The 25495-nt window shown below is 40.7% G+C and overlaps 1 protein-coding gene across 1 annotated transcript in view; it reads left to right on the forward strand.

Moving 5' to 3' along the window:
• LOC131108301 (uncharacterized) overlaps window positions 1-25118 on the forward strand; it is a 46276-nt gene extending 21158 nt beyond the window's left edge. Inside the window, exons 4-19 of the mRNA XM_058059268.1 lie at window positions 2400-3149; window positions 4547-4597; window positions 7842-7945; window positions 8842-8971; window positions 9052-9101; window positions 10931-11036; window positions 12346-12480; window positions 12554-12662; window positions 12746-12807; window positions 12900-13025; window positions 13110-13201; window positions 14062-14181; window positions 14256-14452; window positions 16051-16180; window positions 22691-22884; window positions 23914-25118. Coding sequence (XP_057915251.1) covers window positions 2400-3149; window positions 4547-4597; window positions 7842-7945; window positions 8842-8971; window positions 9052-9101; window positions 10931-11036; window positions 12346-12480; window positions 12554-12662; window positions 12746-12807; window positions 12900-13025; window positions 13110-13201; window positions 14062-14181; window positions 14256-14452; window positions 16051-16180; window positions 22691-22884; window positions 23914-24145 — 2588 coding nt within the window. The 3' untranslated portion in view covers window positions 24146-25118. The remainder of the gene's footprint in view (window positions 1-2399; window positions 3150-4546; window positions 4598-7841; window positions 7946-8841; window positions 8972-9051; window positions 9102-10930; window positions 11037-12345; window positions 12481-12553; window positions 12663-12745; window positions 12808-12899; window positions 13026-13109; window positions 13202-14061; window positions 14182-14255; window positions 14453-16050; window positions 16181-22690; window positions 22885-23913) is intronic.
• Window positions 25119-25495: the final 377 nt, after the last annotated feature.

A 25495-nucleotide genomic window follows, 5' to 3' on the forward strand; every position in this document is an offset into this window, starting at 1 on the left:
TTCCTCAAGAGCGGAAGCAAACATTCCTTACCTTGCCAATGGTGCTTTTGTGCTGTGATGTTTCTCAGTTTCTTTGCTTTGTTGTGGTAGGCCTATATTCTAATGTGAGGTAAACTGAGCCCACATAGTTTCCCCATTACCCTCCCTCTCGCTCCTCAGGGATGTTATGGGAGAAAAGCCACCCAGTCTCTGGGACTGATGCTGGTATCTGCATGAAACCACCAATACAAACACCTTAAAAGACTGGGAATGTTACAAAATATGTCAAGAAGTCAAAACGCAATCCACACTGGCCACAGCATTGGGTACCCTATATAAAAAACACCACTTCACTCCATACCGATACAAAAATATCATGTATCTGAACATATTTGATTATGGAAACAGACCTAATATGGCAAGGGCATGAAGCACAGCAAACCAGCACAATGTTTACTAACACAAGAGTTACTGTAATTGAAGTAAGATTACTGCACATTTCAAGGGCGGGGAATATCCAAGCATGCAACATTTGCCATGAAATTGAATGTAAACAAAGCACTCAAACACAAATTATAGCCTAACATTCAACAAACCTTTCATGCCAAAAATGCAAATCCAAGGTAAGAGGTGGCAGACTGCACAATATTCCCATCCCTCTACTGCTACTTTATGGGCGTGAGAAAAACAGCAACACAGATATCATCTTTTCATAGAAACCTCCAATGTGGGCGATGTGGTGAAAATGGTTTTGTGCCGGTGCTGGATGACTTATCATGCAGCAGACAACAGGACTGGGCCTGTGGAATCTGATGCCATAGGGGGTGTACAGCCAAGCATCCGCCGGCCCATATTCTCACCTGTTTCCAAACACGCTGCGGGGAGACTGAACTCTGACTTATAATAACATCATCACAAGCCCGGAAGACACATTAGAACAGGGGGGTTTCTACTGAGGGGCACATACAGAAAAATTCAAATGTGTAAATCAACATGCAAAGAAGTTATATAGTGATATACGTATGTATATGTTAACTGTATCTTAGCCTTGTGATTATTTGCAATTATTTAAACTTTATTCTTAAATAATCTTCCTAAATTTTATTATCATAATATTATGGCTGCACGGCGGACAAGTGGTTAGCGCGCAGACATCACAGCTTGGAGACCAGGGTTCAATTCCACCCTCGGCCATCTCTGTGTGGAGTTTGCATGTTCTCCCCGTGCATGCGTGGGTTTTCTCCGGGTACTCCGGTTTCCTCCCACATTCCAAAAACATGCTAGGTTAATTGGTGACTCCAAATTGTCCATAGGTATGAATGTGAGTGTGAATGGTTGTTTGTCTATATGTGCCCTGTGATTGGCTGGCGACCAGTCCAGGGTGTACCCCGCCTCTCGCCCGAAGACAGCTGGGATAGGCTCCAGCACCCCCGCAACCCTTGTGAGGAAAAGCGGTAGAAAATGAATGAATGTTTTGACTTTGCTCCCATAACAGTGTAACTTTTTTTTAATAATTTCCCCAAAATGTTATTTTGTTTTGTTTCTTATATTACAACTCAAAATTATATATATTTTTTTATATTTCACCTCTGAGACACTAAAATTACATTATTGTTTTTATTCTCATAAAAATGAAAAAAAAATTCTCCAAGTATTTTGACTTTATTCTTGTAACAACTACAGTTACCTTTTAATTGCTGCTGCTGTTTTTTTTATTTTACACGTATTTCAAATTTCTTCTTGTAGATTATTATTATTATTCCCATAATAATTTTTGTCTTTATTCTCATAGCATTGTATCTTTTTCCAAATTTTTATGTTGTTTTGTTTCTCATAGGGCTAGAACTTTTAATATTTCAAATATTTCTTGAATACTGTATTCTCATAAAATTATGACATTTTCTTGTTAGATTACAACATTATTCCCTAAATATTTTGACTTTATTCTTTTTTCTTTTTGCTGTTGTTTTTATTTTGGTTCATAAATTCTATTTTTAGAATGTGGCATTGCCCACACTTTGACACCCCTGCATTAGAATCATGAGAATATATCCATTCATTTTATATTATGATCTCTTTCGGGCATGCTGTCCTGTTGCAGCATTTTGGAAGAGATGCTGCCCACATGATGCTGCTGCTTAACATATCAAAGCACCCTGATTAAACCCTGCATTCACTTCAAGTGATCACCTGACCTCCAGTGTGTGAACCTTTCCTTAGCAACACATGTTACAAATGAGTACTTATACTGCAGATGCTGCATACTGTATATCCCACACCAAATTCTATCCTGGTAGGCATGGTTGTGGATGTCTAGCAGCCATCCGTCATGGAAAGCAAGAAACTGCAGCCTCGTGGGTTTCTTAAGAGGAGAAGTCCGCGTCTTTCAAAACGTTTTTTCTGTTGTTCATGTCTGCAAGGTGAGGAGGAGGATCTGTTACATGAACAGGAGGAGAAGATAAACGGAGGCCCTCTGTATCTACACGTGGGTCAACAGGGATCAGGTGATAAGGACACTATCCATATTACAGTGGAGGACGTAGGGATAGTTAATAGCAGTTTCATCCCGTTTGAGGACGACCCCGTGACCCAGAGGAACAACTTGGGCCGCTCGGCTAGCTCAGTGTCGGCCTGTCTGAGGGCTCTAAAGAAGAAACGGCTGCAGCGTCTGTCTTCTTTGCCTCTTCGGCCTCAGGCTGGACAAGCCAACCTTTCTACCAGCGGGGAAGATGATGAGGATGACGATGACCACTTTCTGTTTGGAAGTGGCAACAACAGCACCCCTGCTTCCGGGAGCCTCTTGGCACACCCTGAGATCAATTTGATTCCACCCACTCCGTCAGATGTTATTGATGACGATCAGTTTTTTGACACAAATTCAGAAGAGAGTCTGGTTTATAGTCCAGAGAGTGATGGGCATGGCTTTGCTGTTGGTGATGAGATGACAATGGAGAATGCGGAGATGGAAGAGGCACCGTTGGGATTGATAATGACTGAGAATCAGGTTTGTGTTGATAAAACAGCAGATTATGAGGAGGATCGTGATCAGGATCATTCAACAGAGGAAAGGGAGGCTTTGCCAAGCACAGAAGGGGATGAAGAAAAACCAAAGTCCATATTTTCTCCAAGTGTTTACCAGGTGGCACCACTTCATGTGCTGCCCCCAAAACGTGAGTTTAACACCGATAATATCTACTGATGCTTTGTATCGAATACTATTCCATTTTTAAATGACATTGTAATGGTAATGGTAATGGTTTTATTTCATTTGAACATGCATCAGATTACAATTGAGTGCATCCCATAATCAGTTTACAGTTCCACATGTCCAAAAGGAGTAGGAAGAAGCAAAGCTTATTAAATCCTACCCCTCCATCTGGTACTTTTACAATCAGTAACTGTTACATTTGTTCACTTCCTGCTTTCCATAATACAGTTTAAGGTTTTTTTGGGGGGAATTTTTAAATTTTGTAATTTTTTGTCCCGTACCGAAGTACAAGGTGATATGAGCATCCAATGACATAATGGGTACCATAGTAAGTGTCAATATAGTGATATGTATAGCACATCATGACTGGTTCAAGACTCTTCATCCTTGTATTTAGCAAACATCAACTGCTTGTATTGTTTCTTGAATTGGCTCATCGTTGTGCATTGTTTGAGGTCCTTACTCAATCCATTCCATAGTTTGATTCCACATACTGAAATGCTATGGCTTTTTAACGTAGTCCTAGCATAGAAGTGTTTCTTATATGAAACTTCTTCCCTGAGATGATATTTCTCCTCTCTTGTAGAGAAGTATTGGATGACATTTTTAGGTAATTGGTTGTTTTTAGCCTTATGCATTATTTTAGCTGTTTGAAGATGAACTATATCAGCAAGTTGAAGTATTTGTGATTTTAGAAATAAGGAGTTAGTATGTTCTCTGTAGGCGGCATTATGAATTATCCTTACTGGCCTTTTTTGCAGTACATTTAGCGAGTGAAGATTGTTAAATACTGAAATATTTCTGGCCACCTTATGTTGTATATTTGTAATATGAGGTTTCCAGCTCATATTTTCATCTATTGTGATCCCCAGAAATGTATTTTCGTTCACCCTTTCAATGTCCACACCGTCTATTTGTATTTGATGATGCGTGTCCTTTCTGCTGTTACCAAACAGCATCATTTTAGTTTTACTTAGGTTTACATCGTAATTGACCAACTGTTTGTCATTGTGGTTCTTTACAGTGGCGCTTTGCACCACATCATAGTAAGAGGTAATAATACAGCTAATTATTCCTCTACCACAGAGAGTAGCGGCATTACACAAAAAACAACTTAACCGATTGCCACAAAATTTTAAAAAAGTGACAGAACCCTAAAGTACTGCACTAAACATCTCTGTTATAAGTGCACAGGGATCCAAACTCAGCAGATGTCTTACAGCAGATGGTGGAGGGCTGAGGTTACATCCATCAGAGACTCGACTTAAGATACCGTCTCTAAAGAACATCACCAATAATGGTATTATTAGCAATAACAGGGGTTTGTCTCATCACAATATTGTAATATTCCTGTTCCAGGCAACTTCAACAGCGGAATCAAACTTTTGCCCTTCACCGAGCTCAACTTGGGTGAGTTTTCTTTGTCAGACACATGTACTAAGTAAGTATTTGTATTCAAATTTAAAAGGTCTGTTTCCATTTGGAACTATAGAGGCGAGGTAAACGGCACCAGATGATGGTCGACATCATCCAGCTGTTGAGCTCAGTTCCCCGTTCAGATGAAATTGCAGTCATTATGAGACATGGCTACAGTACCTCCAACACCTCCTTTGGGAATAGCAGAAGTTCCCCTTTGTTGGAATCCCATTTTAGCTATTGTGTGTGTGTGTGTGTGTGTGTAGTCCCAGTGCTTGGCTGGACCGGTGGTTCCCAGGTTTTGGGTTCCTGTGACTCAGCATGCTATCCTCCCTCAGTCGTCAGTCAAGGAGCTCTTTCTTTACTCTCAAACCAGCCGAGGGCAATAATACTGAAAGAGATAGCCATCGTGTGTATAAATGTGTTGAAAAGCTCTTATGTTGGAGTATTAACTTTTTTGAAATACATGCTAAAGTGATTTCCACAGAAAGAATTACAGTATTTGTTTGTGCTGATATGGATAACGGTGTAGATTCAGGACTTTCCACACACCATTGCCAGGACAGCCGAATGCATTGCAACATTGCAACATAAACCTTGCCAGTTTTTTATAATACGTAAAAATAATATGAATACCGACTGCATTCAGATGAACATATCATATAAGATAACATATCAAGATTTCTCAACATTTCTGCGTGTGTTTGGGTGACTGACTTTGTGTGCATGTGTGTATTGGCAAGTTGTATGTGCAACGCAGTCAAGCGTTTGACACTTCACTCGGGTTTTGACATGTCCTGACAGAGCGAGCCCCGCTCCGGATGGGAGCAATGTCCGTTTTCACTGCAGTGCTGCTAATTTCACCCTATAAGGAAAGAGTTAGCTCTGTCGCTGAGCCTGCCCAAAATGTTCTGTCCTTTTGTTTTGATTGGACCCGGAGAAGATACAGGCTGTGTGAAGTCTGTGTACCACTGTGGTAGGGCTGTGGGTGTACGGCTACCCTCCATTAGCATTTTCTCCATCTTGAGATCCTTCTTCAATCTGTGGTGAAAAGATGCCACAGAGCAAGACAAAAAAATGGAAAAAGGGAGTTTTTTAGAGTTTTTCACCCTGTATGGTCTGAGGTGACCCAAAAGGGGAAAGAAAACACGTTTCTACACGTCTCCTTGCATTGCTCACTTGACTTTGAGGGCACTTTTCTTGGCTGCGGGTTTGACATTTTGATCCTCTTCAGTCAGACTCACAGGCCGGCCAGGTGATGAAGAGAGTGCCAACTAACTGGTCCCCCCTCCTCCTCTTCCTCCTGTCTTTCACGGACCCAGACAAGATTCCTTCACTGACACACATAAACCCATTAAGTGTCTTATCTGATTCTAACGACATCTGCACTCCTATCTACGTCAAACTAACATTCACAAACCTGAAATGGAAAACACGTGTTTGAGGAATTAGGCTGAATTATTTGTGGCGTAAACAATTCAATAGGGTCACTGTTCTACGAATTTGGAAAAAGGGACTCTCAACTATTCAACCAGAAAAAGGGAACTTTTCAACTCAGTACTGTATATTCTGATAGGATATTCAAACAAACACTGCATTGATAAAAGCGTCTGATCAATGCCTCCATTGTACAAGCAAACATGTTAAACAATGGCAGAAAATATATTTGCATATAATTAAATGGTAGACATGAATCAGCATGTGATAATGGTTGGCCAATGCGATGCTGTGGTCATCATGATATGCTTCCACCCCCCCCCCCCCCCAACATGCCCATGTCGGTCCACTCTTTAATATACTAATTAATGCTTTAAATCTAGAAAACACACATATGAGCAATCAGATCAGCCAAGAGAACAGAAATTCTGTTGCATGTTAGTTAGTATGCTAACTGTTAGTATGCTAATACCTAGTATAATAGCATGTCAATGCAAGACAATACCTGGAAATAATGGCTGAAATGCTAATATGCTATTGTTGTAGACTGTTTTCTCGCCTGGCGTCGGGGAGAAGACTCTGCAGCATCCGCTGTAGATCAACCAGGTTTAGAGACAGCGGCTTCCCCCTGGCCATCAGACTGCTCAATGCCAAATAAGCCCCTCTACCTGCCCACACGCACAACAAAAACTTTTAATTATTATTATTTATTCTAAATTATTTAAATTATTTGTACAATTACTGTTTACGCTGTACATTGTTCATATTTGATGTAATCTATTTATTCTCCACATTATTATTTTTTATTTTTTATTTTTTATTTTTTATTTTTTATTTTTTATTTTTTATTTTTTATTTTTTATTTTTTATTTTTTATTTTTTATTTTTTATTTTTTATTTTTTATTTTTTATTTTTTATTTTTTATTTTTTATTTTTTATTTTACGGGAGCCAGGCAACGACATTTCGTTGGCAATTTCACTGCTGTGTTATTGTGCAATGACAATAAAGAAAGTCTATGTCTATGTTAGCATACTCGCAATGCAAGCCTGCAACTGTTAGCATGCTAACACCTAATACGAAACCATTGTCTAAACCAGCAAAAAAAACAACCTAATATGTTAATTTTTGCATGTATTTGGTACTATTTTTTGGTCAAACTGTGTGGGAATTTTACTTGGTTTATTTTGGTGTGCATGAACTTAAGAGCCCTGACCTCAACCAAATCAAACACATTTGGGATTTCTAACCCACATACATGTTGTAGAAAGTCGTCCTAGGAGAGTCCAGGTTACCAATTTCACATATTATTTACAGTACAATCTTTCCAATAGCTTTCCCAAGATGCTAGTTGACATCTACACAGTTTTAAACAATATTTTCAGCACAAAATAATTAGTAATCAAACAAACAAAAATGATATCAAGTGGCATTCATCATCTCGTGTTCTGTGTTTCCACGCCTGAGTTAAATGGCATACTTTCTTGCTTGTTATGACAGCAGACAAAAATGGAATTTGTTTGTGCGCCATGAGAGCTTTAGAACATGAACAAATATAAAGTTTCTGTGGGAAAGAATTTTAACTGTCACAAAAGTATGTCACAAACCAGACGATGGAAATTAATGTATCTGACTGGTTACCAAGCAACACCGCTCAGCCATGTCAAACAGCCCTGTTGACCTACTGACTGATAATGAAAAGGCCATAAAAAAGATGGCATTCATGTATTTTTCCTTGTAGTTAATAAATAATACAACACTGATCAGGTTGCATTTATTAACCGACATGCTTTTCTACACAGACGACTTGACCAACAGTGATGTCAGCTGCTCTGACATGCTGAAGACTGGATTTGGCCGGCCTACTAAAACTTGGACAACAATGGACGCATTTACTCATCAGAGGGTATGGAGGCCAATAAGTGCTTCTATTTTCACATAGCTATATGACCCACACACGCAACTATAATGTTTTTAATGAGTCTGTACACATTTACCTGATTTGACTTTTATTGCCCCATTTTGCTTAATTGGTTACCAGGACCAGGGTTCGATTCCACTTTCGGCCATCTCTGTGTGGAGTTTGCATGTTCTCCCTGTGTATGCGTGGGTTTTTTCCGGGTACTCCGGTTTCCTCCCACATTCCAAAAACATGCTAGGTTAATTGGCCACTCCAAATTGTCCATAGGTATGAATGTGAGTGTGAATGGTTGTTTGTCTATATGTGCCCTGTGATTGGCTGGCGACCAGTCCAGGGTGTACCCCGCCTCTCGCCCAAAGACAGCTGGGATAGGCTCCAGCACCCCCGCGACCCTCGTGAGGAAAAAGCGGTAGAAAATGAATGAATTAATTAATTAATATGTACTCTAAATAGAAAATGTATGCAAAGCAAGGAAAAATTATAGTGTCGAGCACGGCGGTCGAGTGATTAGCACGCAGACCTCACAGCTAGGAGACCAGGGTTCAATTCCACCCTCGGCCATCTCTGTGTGGAGTTTGCATGTTCTCCTCGTGCATGCGTGGGTTTTCTCCGGGTACTCCGGTTTCCTCCCACATTCCAAAAACATGCTAGGTTAATTGGCGACTCCAAATTGTCCATAGGTATGAATGTGAGTGTGAATGGTTGTTTGTCTATATGTGCCCTGTGATTGGCCGGCCACCAGTCCAGGGTGTACCCCGCCTCTCGCCCCAAGACAGCTGGGATAGGCTCCAGCACCCCCCGCGACCCTCGTGAAGAAAAAAGCGATAGAGAATGAATGAATGAATGAAAACGTTTTTGGTCTGTTCTGTTCTGTGTTGCAGAGACCAATCACTCGCTCCTGCAGTTTAGGGGATACACCAACCAACGGCGCCACTTTCCACACTTTAAATAAGAACTCAAACCAGCAGCAGCAAGGGAAGGGGTCGCCACGACAACGCCGTGTAACTGTTGGTGGGTCTTCTGTGATTTCATTAAGGACAAATTGATTCATATGACACCAAAATCAATAAAACAACCATGTCTTCCGTCAGCGTCGTGTGCTCCCCAGTGCGAGGACCAGAATGGAAACTTCCCAGAGAAGGTAAACCATCAAAACAGAGCCTTCAGGGTGGCATCAGCACACGACCCAGATCTGCTGCAATTATGCTCTGTTTATATTTCCCAGCTCTCTAGAGCTGTCAAAGCAATGACTTTAAAAATAGTGTCAGGATTTTTGTTTTAAAACAAGTATTAGTTTAAAGCAGTGCTTCCCAAATACTGGGGCACGCCCCCAGACGAGGTGACGGCCCAGGGGAATTTTGCTATCAAGTTCTCAGTAGACTCCAGCTGAGTTCTATGTCAGGGCCTACCCTGGAAAACTGAACATACAGAAATAAAGAATCAAGCTGTGACTTACTGTCATATTCAACACAAACATTAAAGCATTAAAAAATGTAAAATTAAATTTTTTAAAAAATTAAAAAAATTAAAAGCATTAAAATAAATCTTGGTTGTTTGTCTATATGTGCCCTGTGATTGGCTGGCGACCAGTCCAGGGTGTACCCCGCCTTACGCCCGAAGACAGCTGGGATAGGCTCCAGCACCCCCCGCGACCCTCGTGAGGAAAAGCGGTAGAAAATGAATGAATGAATGAATGAAAATAAATCTACACTGTAAACCTGAATAAGTTAGCAGAACTCAAAAAAAGTGAGGCAATCTGTTTTTTTGAGTTCGTAAACTCAAACATTTGAGTATATCAGAGCTTTAATATTTGGAGTTGATATTAGATATACTTTTAAAATTTTGGAGTGAAAAGAGAAATAGCTTTTTTTCCACATTCTCTCTGCCATGCATTCTTAATTGAGTCTTGGTTTGATTTATTCATGTTTAATTGATACTTTATTTTATAAGTAACTATGAATTCTTTTAAGTACGTTACACAAATCTGCAAAAAGTTCATATTAATAAAAAATTACAAGTTAAATAAACTGAAAAGACAGATAATGCAACTGGCAATCAACATTTATAAGTAGAACTTTTAAGAAAATTTTAAGTCAACTATACTTATACCAATTAATTATTTTGAGCGTTCCGATTTACAGTGTCTTAAATTGTATGTAAACTATGTTTTTAAGTTAATCTTACTTAATATAGCCATAGTTCAATTTAGTTTCAATTAGTTAAAAGTACTCAAAATGGAACACCATGTTAAATGAACTTGACATAATAAAGTTATTAGAACTTTTAAAAGAACTTTGAGTATGCATAATGTGAGTGTGAATGGTTGTTTGTCTATATGTGCCCTGTGATTGGCTGGCGACCAGTCCAGGGTGTACCCTGCCTCTCGCCCGAAGACAGCTGGGATAGGCTCCAGCACCCCCCGCGACCCTCGTGAGGATAAGCGGCAGAAAATGAATGAATGAATGAATGAGTATGCATAATTTCATTTATTTAAGTACTTTGAACATTCGGGTTTACTGTGTATCTTGATGCTAATTTACATTCTAATGTACTATCTAATTTGCATGCTAAGATGATGATTTCCAATTGTGACACCTAATTAGACATTTAATGTGTGTTCAAATCATGCATAGTAACGCTTTCAACCAGATACACTCTCGGACGGTAAATACTGTAACATTCAAGCAACTGACAGCATCATCCATTGCAGTGCAGATACAGATAATTTAGATGGGTGAACAGATACAGATAGTGGTGTACTCCCTCATCTCTAATCTAGATAATAATCCACATTTTCAGTTAAATCAACTATGAAAACACACAGCAAAATGCCATAAAGTATAATGATGTCACTATACAATCATTATAAATGTGTTCTACATAATTCACAGGTTGAAAAGCATTTTTTTCCCCCTCCAAGCACATTAGTCATGAGTAACAGGTATGCACGCTCTCTTTCTCCCCCTCTAGAATGTGGACAGGCACCAGGCCAAATCACTCAGGGAGCTCAACACAAATGAGATCTGCCAGTGGTTCACCAACATTGGACTGCACAAATGTCTCCCTTTCATCCGAGGTAAGGCACATGTCTCTGCAGTTTGCTGCCTCTCCCAGCCCTGTGGCTGCTTTATGTTTGTGTGTACCACAGATCAAATAATCTTTCATTTCATCTCCGATTTAGTTGATCAGATGATTTACAATCACAGCAATCATGTTAAGGAGAACCTAGAATTAAATGCCTAGGTTGGGTAAATATTTTTTAATGCAATCACTGAACTTCAAAGCACGGTTTGGACATGATGGTTTTACGATAACATTTACAGGATACACCCAAATTTCCACTCCAAAAAAAAATGTCAAATTCAAATGATAAAAATAGGCATTTGAAAATATTACGATAAAATTATTTAATTCTACAGATCTACAATGACAAATAAGCAATAGAAGCCATACATTTGGTTTGTACGTTATATGAGGATGATTTTAAAAAAACAACTAAAAACCTACCTCTTTAAATATGTTTTTAATGTCTAACTTTTTATACTTTTTATACCTGACTGCTGTGCCCCGCCCCGTTTTTACTCATGTTTTAACTGCGTATAAACGAATGAATGTTGTATTTTAACGTATCTTTTACTCAACTCAACTTTTATTCAACTCCATTTTTCTGTAAAGTGTCTGAGTATTTTGAAAAGTGCTATACAAATAAAATGTATTATCATTATTATTATTATCGCATGGCGGTCGAGTGGTTAGCGCGCAGACCTCACAGCTAGGAGACCATGGTTCAATTCCACCCTCAGCCATCTCTGTGTGGAGTTTGCATGTTCTCCCCGTGCATGCGTGGGTTTTCTCCGGGTACTCTGGTTTCCTCCCACATTCCAAAAACATGCTAGGTTAATTGGCGACTCCAAATTGTCCATAGGTATGAATGTGAGTGTGAATGGTTGTTTGTATATATGTGCCCTGTGATTGGCTGGGGACCAATCCAGGGTGTACCCCGCCTCTCGCCCAAAAACAGCTGGGATAGGCTCCAGCACCCCCGCGACCCTCGTGAAGAAAAAGCAGTAGAAAATGAATGAATGTTTCTCTAGCGGGCGGCACGGTGGTCATGTGGTTAGCACGCAGACCTCACAGCTAGGAGACCAGGGTTCAATTCCACCCTCTGCCATCTCTGTGTGGAGTTTGCATGTTCTCCCCGTGCATGTGTGGGTTTTCTCCGGGTACTCCGGTTTCCTCCCACATTCCAAAAACATGCTAGGTTAATTGGTGACTCCAAATTGTCCATAGGTATGAATGTGAGTGTGAATGGTTGTTTGTCTATATGTGCCCTCTGATTGGCTGGCCACCAGTCCAAAATGAATGAATGAATGTTTCTCTTGCAGGGGCGCATTTGTGTGGAGCAGATATTGCATCAATAGACGTGAACATTCTGGACGTGCTGCACATCGACACACTACCAGACAAGGAGAAGTTACTCTCCGCAATTTATAATGAGCTGCACCCCCCTAGTACTTCTGGTATACTTCCTTTGCACTTTGACTCACTTTCATGCCAGGATCATTAGCGTGTGTTCAACTGTTTACTTCTTAGGAGGAACCCTCGGCAATAATCATGTCGAGACATTCATGCCAATGATCAAATCCAAGTCCTCACCTCATGTGAGCTGTCTTAGCATGAACAGACGATCCCTCAAGCTCAGGTACAGGACTGCCCTCAAACGCTTACTGTGCTCGCCAAATTGTAATAAATCCAAATAAGCGCCAGTGTTTTTTTTAAATACAGACACAACAACCAGAACTGCATGACACAGCGGAATTCCCAGTTGATCGAGGTCACCATTAATTGTGAGTGATGCTCTACGGATGTTGTAAAAAGATATAAACAGTAAGTAATTCAAAAAGTATTGCGCTAACAATCGTCATGTCGTCCACTGCAGCCTCGGAGCGGATAGTTCACCTCAGAACCCCAAAAGAAACAACAATGTCCAAAATAATGGATTCGTGTCTCAGAATGCTGGGATTGACTGAAGACCGAAGCCTTTTCTCAATGAAAGAGCAGAAAGGTACAACAACAACAAAAAAATACTACATGATGTTTCATCACAACAGTATAAAGACATCATGTGCACATCTGCTTTTATTTCTAGATTCCACAGCTGAGCTCTCCCAGGATCAGCATGTCGGGAGTCTGCTGACATCCTCATCTGAGAGGGAACTGGAGCTGCATTTGTGTAGAAAGGTATCACCGGCCATTCCAACAATATGTACAGTTGCATTTCAAAGTATTGATCCCCCACTGTACAGTAAACTACATTGATTTTTAAACTATAATAGAAAAAATGACTTTACAATGGGGTTGGATATTTTCAATGCCACTGTAGATATACCATGTGTAAGATTTTAAGTTGGAAAAAATGGCCTCTTACTAACCCGGGATAGTCATAGCATCTGAAATGCACACCAGACAGGGGGCTGAGAGCCCTTCAAGTTTATTTCGCCAGACTGTGCAACAGCATTTCCCCCAGCATACACCAACAATTCACCCAGCCCCCTTTTACCCGTGAATGGCCAACCATAGTTCCCAATGAGAGGGTGAGGCAATACGTCTAAAAGGTACCCTATTTACATTTATAACACCCTTCTTTTATATTACAAAAGCCTTTCAAGAGTACCACACTTAAACTTCACTTCCTGTATACAATTAAGCACTCGATTACACAACAACTACCCAGTTAATCCCCCCCGCCTCCAGGTGACACTTGGGAGAGTCCAATCAAGGCGATCAGCCTCTGGCCTGCACTCACATGGACGCGCCTCCACGTTTGTGCCCCGACCAATCACCTCAACGAAAAGGAGAAACTGATGAGAAATTAGGAACAAAACCAATGACTTCAATGAAAAACTAAAGTGACAATTAAACAACTTAAACGGCAAAAAAATATAATAAAAGTACTAACCAGAATATATGTAAATAACAAAAGCCAACTATATACACAAATAGAAACATGACAGTGTGTAGGTGGGACATACACCTGATGGCAGCTCCCTCACAACCATGTTTACTACCAAAGAAATACAATCTATAATTTTGCAAAACAGAACATGAGCGCCGCTTCCCAAAACAGTCCAGAGGTCAACAGCTCCAATGGAATCCAAAAAGAGGAGAGAATCAAGGAGCTGAACCTGCAGGTGGACTCCCTCCAAAATGTCATCCTGCAGGTGAGTACCACTCTTACAGTACAAATTTAGCATCTGATCATCCTTGAATTCCTGTGCAAATTACTGCTTTCAAGGTGCAGGAACTCCACCTTGGGCTGGTAGCGTTCTGCTCAGAACTGAAGAACTCGGATGGAGATGTGAATTTAGAAATGCTTGGCTCAGCTGAACTGGAGCAGAAACTGGAAATGCTCCAGAGACGACTAAGCGACAAGAAGCAAAGTCTTCAGACCCTCCGAGATCACATCAACAACTCGGCTGTTCACAGGAAAAAGTAACGCACCTTAAATTGTATCCATGTGATATAATGAATATTAATACGGTAAACCTCGGATATATCGGATTCAATTGTTCCCACTGGTTTTGTCCGATATAAGCGAAATCCGTTATATGCGTATACCGTTACTATATTATACATTATTATACGTTTTACGCATATATCGGATTTATATCCGGTATATGCGTAAATCGGATTTTATCCGTTATAAAAAGGCACTTCCTTGACTATGTTTCCAATGTACCTGGACGCGCAGGCAACGCTGCAAACGCTGCAAATGACGTCGTATAGCGGCCTGTCACGATTCGGCGAATCGGAGCGCCACGATGCGGCCATCCGATATATGCGAGGGAAATTTAATGGAAATGCATTGGAACGGGACTGGAGATTTTGTCCGAAATAGGTGAAATCCGTTATAAAAAATCCGATATATGCAATGAATTTTTATTGGAAATGCATTACAGAAAAATCGGTTCTTTTTTATCTGTCCGTTGTGAGCGAATTTCCGATATATCCGAGGTTTACTGTATACAACATCCTGGTTTGTGTAACTCAAAAATCACTTCATAAGGCCACTTCACAGCCACTCCTTCCATAAGGCAAAAATCATCTTCAATGATAATCCTGGGTTTTCATTGGCAGTGTCAAAAATGTACTCAATTAACAAAGTTTATTATTGTGGTTGTGTCTCGCCTCTGACAATTACCTAATTAATGTGTCAAAATACTGAACACCACTCAGTATGATACAGTGCAGCTACAACCAGACCACGGCAAACTTCAGCCACAATAATAAACATTTGAATATTAAATAAGTCAGTGTCAATCAAAAGTCAGTATTGTTATCCTAATTGTGTCCTTTGACACTTTCTCTGGCTTTCCTTATCTCCAAATAGAGCCGGCTCCTGGTTTAAACACTCTATGCGCTTGTTTTGGGCCATAGTGAAAGGAATAGTGGCCAATATAACAATACATGCAATGTTAGTCTTCATGGTTTATTAAATAAAGACATGAGATACCGGTAGCTTAATTTGTTTTCTGCAATTTTAATTTGTTTTGCCACCGTAATTTGGAGCGTTCGAGATTTCAATTTGATTAATCTACCTCTTTTAATATTAAATATCTACAGTAAGTGGGGCACAGTAACACAGAAACAATCTTGTTTAACCTAAAGCAGGACAGATGAGTTATATAACATATATTGTGAGTTATATAACATATATTGTACATATTACTGTTATATCTTGTTGCATTCATAGATCATACTGTTTATAATTTATATAATCTGCAATAGCCATACTCTAGTCACTTCATTGTAATTCTGTACATATTACTGTTATTATATATTGTCACATGCATACTGTACATACTGTTTATAATCTGTATAATCTGCAATAGCCATATTATAGTCATTTACTTACTTACTACTAAGGTACTTATACAATTGCACTTCTGGTTGGATGCTAACTGCATTTTGTTGCCCTGTACCAGTGACATGAGCAATAACAATAAAGTTGAATCTAATCTAATCTAATATAGGTGGACAGTACATGCTATCGTGTCATGGACCTTTGTTCTGTTTGTCGTGCATCTTAGACAACTAGATGTTCGTCTTTTGGAGAAGATGCAGCTGAACTGTCAAGTGTTTAAGGAAGAAATCTCCATGGTGCATCTGAACCGACAAGTGGCTCACCTTCAAACTATTCTGCAGGAAAGCTACATTAAGGTACTGAAAAACCACACAGCGACTCCCTTTACGCAGAATACATGCTCTATGTAGAGGGTAAGTAGGGGGGATTCCATTTTGCACACATGCAAATCTGAAAAAGATGCGAATAGACCACCAAGTCAGCCCCAGGTAGATGAGGCTCATGACACAATAACTGACAACACACAGCAGAATAAGAGAAGAAAATGGCAAAATTCACCCTACTCACATGTCACTCTTTGATGGTGTAATGGTACAGCTGCTGCCTAGTGTGGAATTTTGAAAAGTTGTGGTTTTATTTTGATTGTTGGATGTCTACACATATCTTACCTGATAGTACACTTTACATGCATAAAATTATTTTGTTTTCTTTTTACTTTACGATTTGAGACATCATCTAATTTTGGACCCATGTAAATCATTCACTTCCAGCCATAGTAAATAACTTCTTGCACCAGTTTAGCACCATTCCACCAACTTAATGGACAGGTGACATATGGTGGCAAAGTAAGTCGGGAGTCAGGATCAAACTTTCTCCACCGAGGGCCACATACTGAAAAATGAATGAATGCAAAGGACATATGCTGAGAAGAAAGTATAAAAGAAAGTAGAAAAAAGAAAAAGTATAAAAAATAGTATAAAAAGAAAGAAATATATGGCATCTCAGCTTTGTGATATACATAAGTGAAAGTATTACTAGTATGAACGCTGTTTTTCTCTTTTTTTATCCAAATATTTCAACTTTCTTCTTAAATAATTGTTGCAAATGTTATTTTCTTTATGATGACTTTATTACCAACATACTATAACTTCCTTTCCAACCTAATTTAAAAAAATAATAATCTTTTAACATGCAGATTTTTAAAAATATTATTATTTTTTAATGGCAGCCTTTGTTATTATGCTTTAAAAAATGCCACTCTCTGTTCATTGGTAACATCATCATCCTCCCTGTGAACCAGGAAGTATCCTATTAACAATTAAACAAATGAATAAACCATCACATGACCCAAAGTCGAAGTACATTGTATTTAAACAATGTGAAAACCTCGTATTGTCATTTGTGTGACAATAGATCTGAGGCATGGAAAGCATAAATGACTTCCTGGTGTCAGGGTCAGTGTTTGGCCCTATTATGTCCATCATCTTTGATCCTGTCCCCACTGTTCTCCCATGGGACAACACAATGCTGCATTAACTTCACTCCACTGTTGTGCAAAGCTTTGCACGTTGTCCCGTTTTGAGAACGGGCACACAAGACTGGATGGACCTGGACTCCTTCTGAGAAAGCGGTGTTGTAGTCCTGACATCCGAGAGCCTGTGACCATACCAACAATGGAATGCATGCGACAAAAGGCACTGGGAGAGGGCAATGGAGAAATGGGCCAGGATGTGTAAAACTATCTCCATCTATCCCCGGAGGAGCTCACTTCTTTTTTAATGTGAGCCTTTTATCCCGCTGGAGAAGTCCTAACGAGGTGCCATGAAAGGACACACGCGGCTTCGGCTTTGAATGGTGCCCCGTGTCACGTTGCTGCCCCAGGGCCACGCTTTTTTAGGTGGCGAGCTTGTGGGAAAAGCAGCAGCGTTAATGTTTATCATATGACCTAATCAGAGTTAACACACAGGTCAGGACTGAGGAGCAGCCTGGGAACTGATGGAGCCACTGCTTTAATAAGGAGCAGACCGCCCTGTGTTTGGTCTCGCAGGCTGTCCCGCATTGCAGACAATCAGGAAATATTTCATCATTGGCCGTCTTAATCTCCCGCATCTCTTCCAACTGGCGAGCATCAAGAAAGCGGTCGAGAGGGGAGGGAAAGAGAAACAGAGGGAAGAGTGTGAAGGGGCGGAGGGGAAACACAACAAATAGCGGAAAAGAGTTTAAATAAGCGCCTTAGTTTGGACAAGTCCAAAACTTCAGACGGACTCTTGAAGAGGGGAAACTCAGACAATAACATCTTTGCAACCTGCATGTACCTCTGTGTGCATAACCCGTGTTCAGCATTCATATGATAATAATCAAATGATTTATACATCAATTATGATACATAATTATTACTATAGGGGCGGCAAGGCGGTCGAGTGGTTAGTTCAATTCCACCCACTGCCATCTCTGTGTGGAGTTTGCATGTTCTCCCCGTGCATGCTAGGTTAATTGGTGACTCCAAATTGTCCATAGGTATGAATGTGAGTGTGAATGGTTGTTTGTCAATATGTGCCCTGTGATTGGCTGGCGACCAGTCCAGGGTGTACCCCGCCTCTTGCCCCCCTGTGACCCTTGAAAATGAATGAATTATTACTATAGTTGATGCAAATGCCTCAAAAGCAATGCAATGTGGAGTTCAAATGCAAGTAGACACAGCACTAAGTGCAATATGGGCAATACAATTAATGAAATAATATCAATTGCCTACACTAAATGTACCAAGCAGATGCTAATCTAAGTAGCATATCACTAATAGCTCTGTCCCATTGCGCCGTTTAACCATTACGTATTTGTTATTCGGGCATATTTGTGCTGTAACTTGGCTGGAAATGTACTGTTTGTATACTTTCATGGCTGTAGTGTGGTGGTGCTCCAAAATTATGCTTTTCCAAGATAATATTCATTCATTCATTCATTCATTTTCTACCGCTTTTCCTCACAAGGGTCGCGGGGGGTGCTGGAGCCTATCCCAGCTGTCTTCGGGCGAGAGGCGGGGTGCACCCTGGACTGGTCGCCAGCCAATCACAGGGCACATATAGACAAACAACCATTCACACTCACATTCATACCTATGGACAATTTGGAGTCGCCAATTAACCTAGCATGTTTTTGGAATGTGGGAGGAAACCGGAGTACCCGGAGAAAACCCACACATGCACGGGGAGAACATGCAAACTCCACACGGAGATGGCCGAGGGTGGATTTGAACCCTGGTCTCCTAGCTGTGGGGTCTGTGCGCTAACCACTAGACCGCCGTGCTGCCCATATTGTCCCAAATATAATTTCAAAACAAGCCGTGGTGCTGCTGTAACAGTTTAATTGAGCTAGTTGATTAGTCAGTGAGAAGTAAGAATGATATCATGAAAAGATGACTTTTGTGTAAAAACTACAAGAGTCGAATTTGCGAGTTTTTGCCTGTCGAACTTTACACTCATCCCATTACTCACACTTAAGCAGACATTAGTCAGGTGTTTGATGTTCCGTAAGATGGGTTCGATGAAGACATTACTCATACTTTATTTGGTGTTTTTAAGACATATTTAGACATTGTTTGGGCTTTTCTGTAGAGCTGCAACAATTAATCGATGATAAATCGATTATCCAATTAATTGACAACTAGTGGAATTGTTTTTGGATTTTAAAACGTAAATAGCCTCTGATTTCAGCCTTTCAAATCGGATTTCCTTTGTCATGCGTGCAAGCAGACCTATTGTTTTGTTTTACGTAAAACAAGATATTCACACACGACAGTCGGGAAAACAGTGGTCAACATTTTGGGCTCTATTGATCCTATTGATATAGGTCCAGGCTGCACGGAGTGCAAGTGGTTAATGTGCACGCTTCACAACTAGGAGACCTGAGTTCAATTCCAACCTCTGCCATCTCTGTGTGGTACTCCGGGTACTCCGGTTTCCTCCCACATTCCAAAAACATGCTAGGTTAATCGGCGACTCCAAATTGTCCATAGGTATGAATGTGAGTGTGAATGGTTGTTTGTCTATATGTGCCCTGTGATTGGCTGGCGACCAGTCCAAGGTGTACCTCGCCTCTCGCACAAAGACAGCTGGGATAGGCTCCAGCACCCTTGTGAGGAAAAGCGGTAGAAAATGAATGAATTAATTAATATTATGACTATAATGTTTTGACTTTGCTCCCATAACAGTGTAACTTTTTTTAAGCATAATTTTCCGAAAATGTTATTTTGTTTCGTTTCTTATATTACAACTCAAAATTATATCTATTTTTTATATTTCACCTCTGAGATACTAAAATTACATTATTGTTTTTATTCACATAAAAATGAAAAAAAAATTCTCTAAGTATTTTGACTTTATTCTAGTAACAACTACAGCTACTTTTTAATTGCCGCTGCTGTTTTTTTTATAAAAAAAAAATACGGGTGGGTGTACCGCGCATCTTGCTTGAAGACAGCTGGGATAGGTTCCAGCATGCCTGCGGCCCTCGTGAGGATAAGCGGTAGAAAAAGTCCATCGAGGGCCTAGCCCGTTACTCGATTAATCAAAACAACAAGCTACGGATTAACCAAACAAGTTAATTGCAGTCAAAAAAAAAGAAATTTTAATGTAGCATTTAAGGACAAACTTGTGAAGTAAATATTTAGGTGGAGGAAGACAAAATCAAGATAGACCCTTAATGACTTGCATGAAAAGGCTCACAAATGGTGCATTCATGCAGCACTGATCAAGATGTGTTTTTATGCAACTTATGCAAAGTACTTCAAAAATAACACTAGTTAAATCAATCATACTACAATCATCTTCTTTCTATTAAGTTTCTGTCATGCGTCACCAAGGGATGAATAGATTTACTTCCAGTTAAGAATGTTAAAACGTTACTCAATGTCCCTGAGCCGAGGACAAATGGATAAACTTTACATCATTTCCTGTGGGAAATTGTTGTTTTTCAAATGAGAAGTGGAAGTCACCAAACAATTGTGTTTGACTTTGAGAGTTCCATTGTCTGTTTTAGCGCGTTTAATGTTCTATTGCTTTTGTACCCCGTGTGAGACTGTCTGAGTTGGTGAACATCTGCCATCATTGTTGTCTGGCCTGTTAGAGATTGATTTGTCACACTGGATCAAACTAAACTCTTTCTCTGCTTATGATCAAAATGATCTTTTGTTTTATTAACTAAAAATGTGTTTACCCAATGCTTCCATTTCGATTCAGTAATATTTTGCTGGGTTAAGATTTGATCAAATCATGTGGATAAACATGAGAAAAATATTTTGGCCTGCGTCCAACTATGAGAAAATGATTCACATTAGCGTGTACTTTTTAAGGAGCTTCTGCGGATGTATCCTGTGTGACTCTGAGTCTGAAGCAAAAGTTTTGACCCCTGATCCAAGCTAGGCAACATCAATTGCTGCAAAATATTCACACGCCTGACAGAGAGAGGGCGGGGGGGCGGGGGGGGGGGGGGGGTGGTAGGATGCCAAGAGGCTGGATAAGGGAACTGAGGAATTCAGTGGTCAGACTCACAAGTTATTTCTGATCCCCACAAGCTACTTGTGGTGTGATCTCCTCAAAAGCTAATCATCACGTCTTGGTGGTCTGCAGGCTTTGACGCACACCAACTCTTATCTTCCGGGGACCTCGCCATAGTGGTGTCTGTAATAGTTAGCACGCTAGAAAATGGAGTTACGTTTCCCTTTGAGGAAATTATATTTCATAGACACAAGCCACAACTTCTTAACAATGTTTACATGCGATGACGTGACAAAATGTGGATTTAAAGCATGTGTACAGAATGAAACAACCTCTTTTCTTGTGTACTTGGACCATATGGATCTAATTTTCAGGATACTTTATGTGCAAATATCTATATACAGTATTTCTATATGTGTCTATCTAAGATTATATTACTACCATGCATTTTATTTCAACAATGTGTTTCTTATGATGGTTTTTGTAGCTCAACACCACTGCAACCATAATCGTCAACATTCATTCATTCATTCATTCATTCATTTTCTACCGCTTTTTCCTCACGAGGGTCGCGGGGGTGCTGGAGCCTATTCCAGCTGTCTTTTGGGCGAGTGGCGGGGTACACCCTGGACTGGTCGCCAATCAATCACAGGGCACATATAGACAAACAACCATTCACACTCACATTCATACCTATGGACAATTTGGAGTCGCCAATTAACCTAGCATGTTTTTGGAATGTGGGAGGAAACCGGAGTACCCGGAAAAAACCCACACATGCACAAGGAGAACATGCAAACTCCACACAGAGATGGCCAAGGGTGGAATTGAACCCTAGTCTCCTAGCTGTGAGGTCTGCACGCTAACCACTCGACCGCCGTGCCGCCCATAAACGTAAACATTCATTCATTCATTCATTTTCTACCGCTTTTCCTCACGAGGGTCGCGGGGGTGCTGGAGCCTATCCCAGCTGTCTTTTGGGCGAGAGGCGGGGTACACCCTTGACTGGTCGCTAGCCAATCACAGGGCACATATAGACAAACAACCATTCACACTCACATTCATACCTATGGACAATTTGGAGTCGCCAATTAACCTAGCATGTTTTTGGAATGTGGGAGGAAACCGGAGTACCCGAAGAAAACGAGGAACGAGGAAAACATGCAAACTCCACACAGAGATGGCCGAGGGTGGAATTGAACCCTGGTCTCCTAGCTGTGAGGTCTGCGCGCTAACCACTCGACCGCCGTGCCGCCCATAATTGTAAACATATTATTAAATAATTCCATCAAAACTAACCATCTTGCTTGTGAGTATGCATTTGTCATTGCTTGTGTGTCCACAGTGTAAACTCACAATCTGTTCTGCATTCAGGAGAAAGACCAGAGAAAGAACATGGCCATCAGTAGCCTGAGCCAGTTGGTGTCTCCACAGTCTCCCGCTATGCTGTTGGTGGTCCAGGAGAACCGTGGACCGGACGGCTGCTATGGCTTTACATGTCGGTACATTGAAGGCAGTGGCTTAGTGGTGGTCAAGGTGGACAGGTCGCAACTATGTGTGGATGACAGGTATGATGATCATTATAAAGATCACCAGTGACAGAATTATACCTAGAAAACTTCAAAAATGACTGAAAAATCTGTTAAAATGTATGCTAATTAATGCCTGTAATGAAGTAATTGCATGGTCGCCTTAAGCAAATAACCACCAGAGTGTATTATTAGTGCTGGGTTAAAAAAAAAAACACTGTGTGTGGCTGTAGGCAACAGTCCCATGTCGTTTTTATTAACTGCATGAGATAACATGAGCTGCATTTGAACTATCACGAGTGGTCAGCGAAAACACATACTGTTGTACTGTTGTACTGTTGTACTGTTGTACTGTTGTACTGTTGTACTGTTGTACTGTTGTACTGCATGAATGAATGAATGAATGAATGGTTGGTTTTTTCCTTAGTGCTTCTACAACATTGGTTCTGGGGATGCTGTGTTGTGCAATATAGTACTTGTTAACACATGATCATTTGGTCAAAGAGAGTGTATTTTACTTTACCTTTCTGTTTTCTACTTTACTTTACTTTGCAGTTTATTATAGCATAAAGTAAGTAATGCCGAGGAGTTAGCATGTTGGCCTCACAGTCAGCAGACTGAGGGTTTGAATGGACGGATAGAAGTACTGCAATGCTGTACTTTGATGTGGTGGAATACATTTTTTGGAAAGCTTTTTTTTTTTGGACGTACGTTATAGCAACAGCGTCCGCTTCACCATTGGCGGTGACACGCTGAACACTTAACACGCCATATACAGGAACTACATTTTGACAAAAAGACAGTTTGTAACATTTTTATGGCCCCAATAATGGTGTCATTTGAAAATAAGTCCTACTTTGAACAGCCAAATGAATTCCCATGTTGAAGTCAGCATGACAGTGCAGAGACAGAACCGCAGATGCTGCACAGGCTTTGATTGCAGCATCTTGGCCAAAAGACATTTCCCATGGACATAAAAAAAAAACTAATAGGGGAATTTGTGGAGTGAATCATGCTGTAAATTGTTTTTCAAATTCAGACTGTCTGTCTCTAAAATGTCCTCTGTAGGCTCGTGGAAGTGAACGGGGCACCGGTGGTCAACTTCACCGAAGAAGAACTAAGTCACCTTCTGCTCCAGCTCCCCAGCGCCCAGATTATTGTGCTCCGTCAGCCGACTCCTGCCCTCACCCCCCGACACCCTCCTCTGATCCTGCAGCACATGGTTAACCCTAATCCCGTGCGAGCAGAGGATGTGATCACCATGGAAACCCCATCACTGCGCAGGGTAATGGCTATCTGATGACGGGGAGCAACACAGAGCAACCAAGAAAGAGAATTACTAGCGTTTTATTCCTATGATGTGATTCGTTACAGCGACTATGTCTTATGATTATGTATTGGTGCATTTTGTCACTGTCAAAGCCGACACTGTCATTAGCAGCCCGATGTACAGCATATGGAAGCCTTGACTCAAACCGACACACATTCACAAATTTACGACACGGGAGAGAGCCGTGATTTAAGAATAAAAGGATACAAATCCTATGCTTCACTAGATATGGAAGAGCAGGCTTGTCTAACATCCATCAGAGTTATTCCTGAGGGTGCAACAATGAATACTTGATCTGGCTCAGAGGAACTCCTGGAAAAAAAAAAAAAAAGACAGCTTGGAAGTACAAGAAAACATGCAATCTACTGTAGTTTTACATGCATGCCTGAAAGCTTTGCATTCTGCGTTGTCTTTGCAGAACACACACATATAGCTTTCTCGGAGTTGAGTCACGTTTTGGTCTTCTTTGTGTTGTAATACAAACCAGCGGGGCTGTGGGAATAAACCCTTGGCCACAGAAATGCCTCATTTCAACCACGTTCTCCCTCGTTAAGCGCTAGTGGATCGTGCAAAACTACACGGCACAAACAGTACCAGGCTGTTGGGGGTCCGAAGAAACCACTTTGCTCACCAGTTTGCTCATAAAGGTCAGAGGTTACTCACCTGTACTTTTAATAATAATAATAATACATTTTATTTGTATAGCGCTTTTCAAAATACTCAGACACTTTACAGAAGAATGAAGTTGAATAAAGCAAGTAAACAGAGTAGAAGACACACCAAAATACAACATTCATTGGTTAATACACAGTTAAAACATGAGAAAAAGCGGGGCGGGGCACAGCAGTCAGATATAAAAAGTTAGACATTAAAAACAGATTTAAAGAGGTGGGTTTTTAGTTGTTTTTTGAAACTGGGAAGGTCAGGGCAAGCACAGAGTGAATGGGGCAAAGAGGGTGGGGGCAGCGATGGAGAAGGCTCTGTCTCCCCAGGTTCGGAGCTTGGTCTTACAGGGGAGTGCCAGGAGGTTGGAGTCTGAGGAGCGAAGGGGACGCGGGGGATTGTGTGCATGGAGCAGGTCTGTGAGATATGGGGGGGTCAGATCGTGGAGGGCTTTGTAGGTGATGAGAAGAATTTTGAGGTTTTAGAGGACAGGGGTAATGTGTTGACGGGAGCGGGTGGAGGTGAGGAGGCGGGCAGCGGAGTTCTGAATATACAGTAAACCTCAGATTTTTCGGATTCAATTGTTCCCACTGGTTTTGTCCGATATAAGTGAAATCCGTTATATGCGTATACCGGAAAATGTCCGTTTTACGCATA

Source organism: Doryrhamphus excisus, chromosome 20 (assembly GCF_030265055.1).
Source record: "Doryrhamphus excisus isolate RoL2022-K1 chromosome 20, RoL_Dexc_1.0, whole genome shotgun sequence".
Lineage (NCBI taxonomy): Eukaryota > Metazoa > Chordata > Actinopteri > Syngnathiformes > Syngnathidae > Doryrhamphus > Doryrhamphus excisus.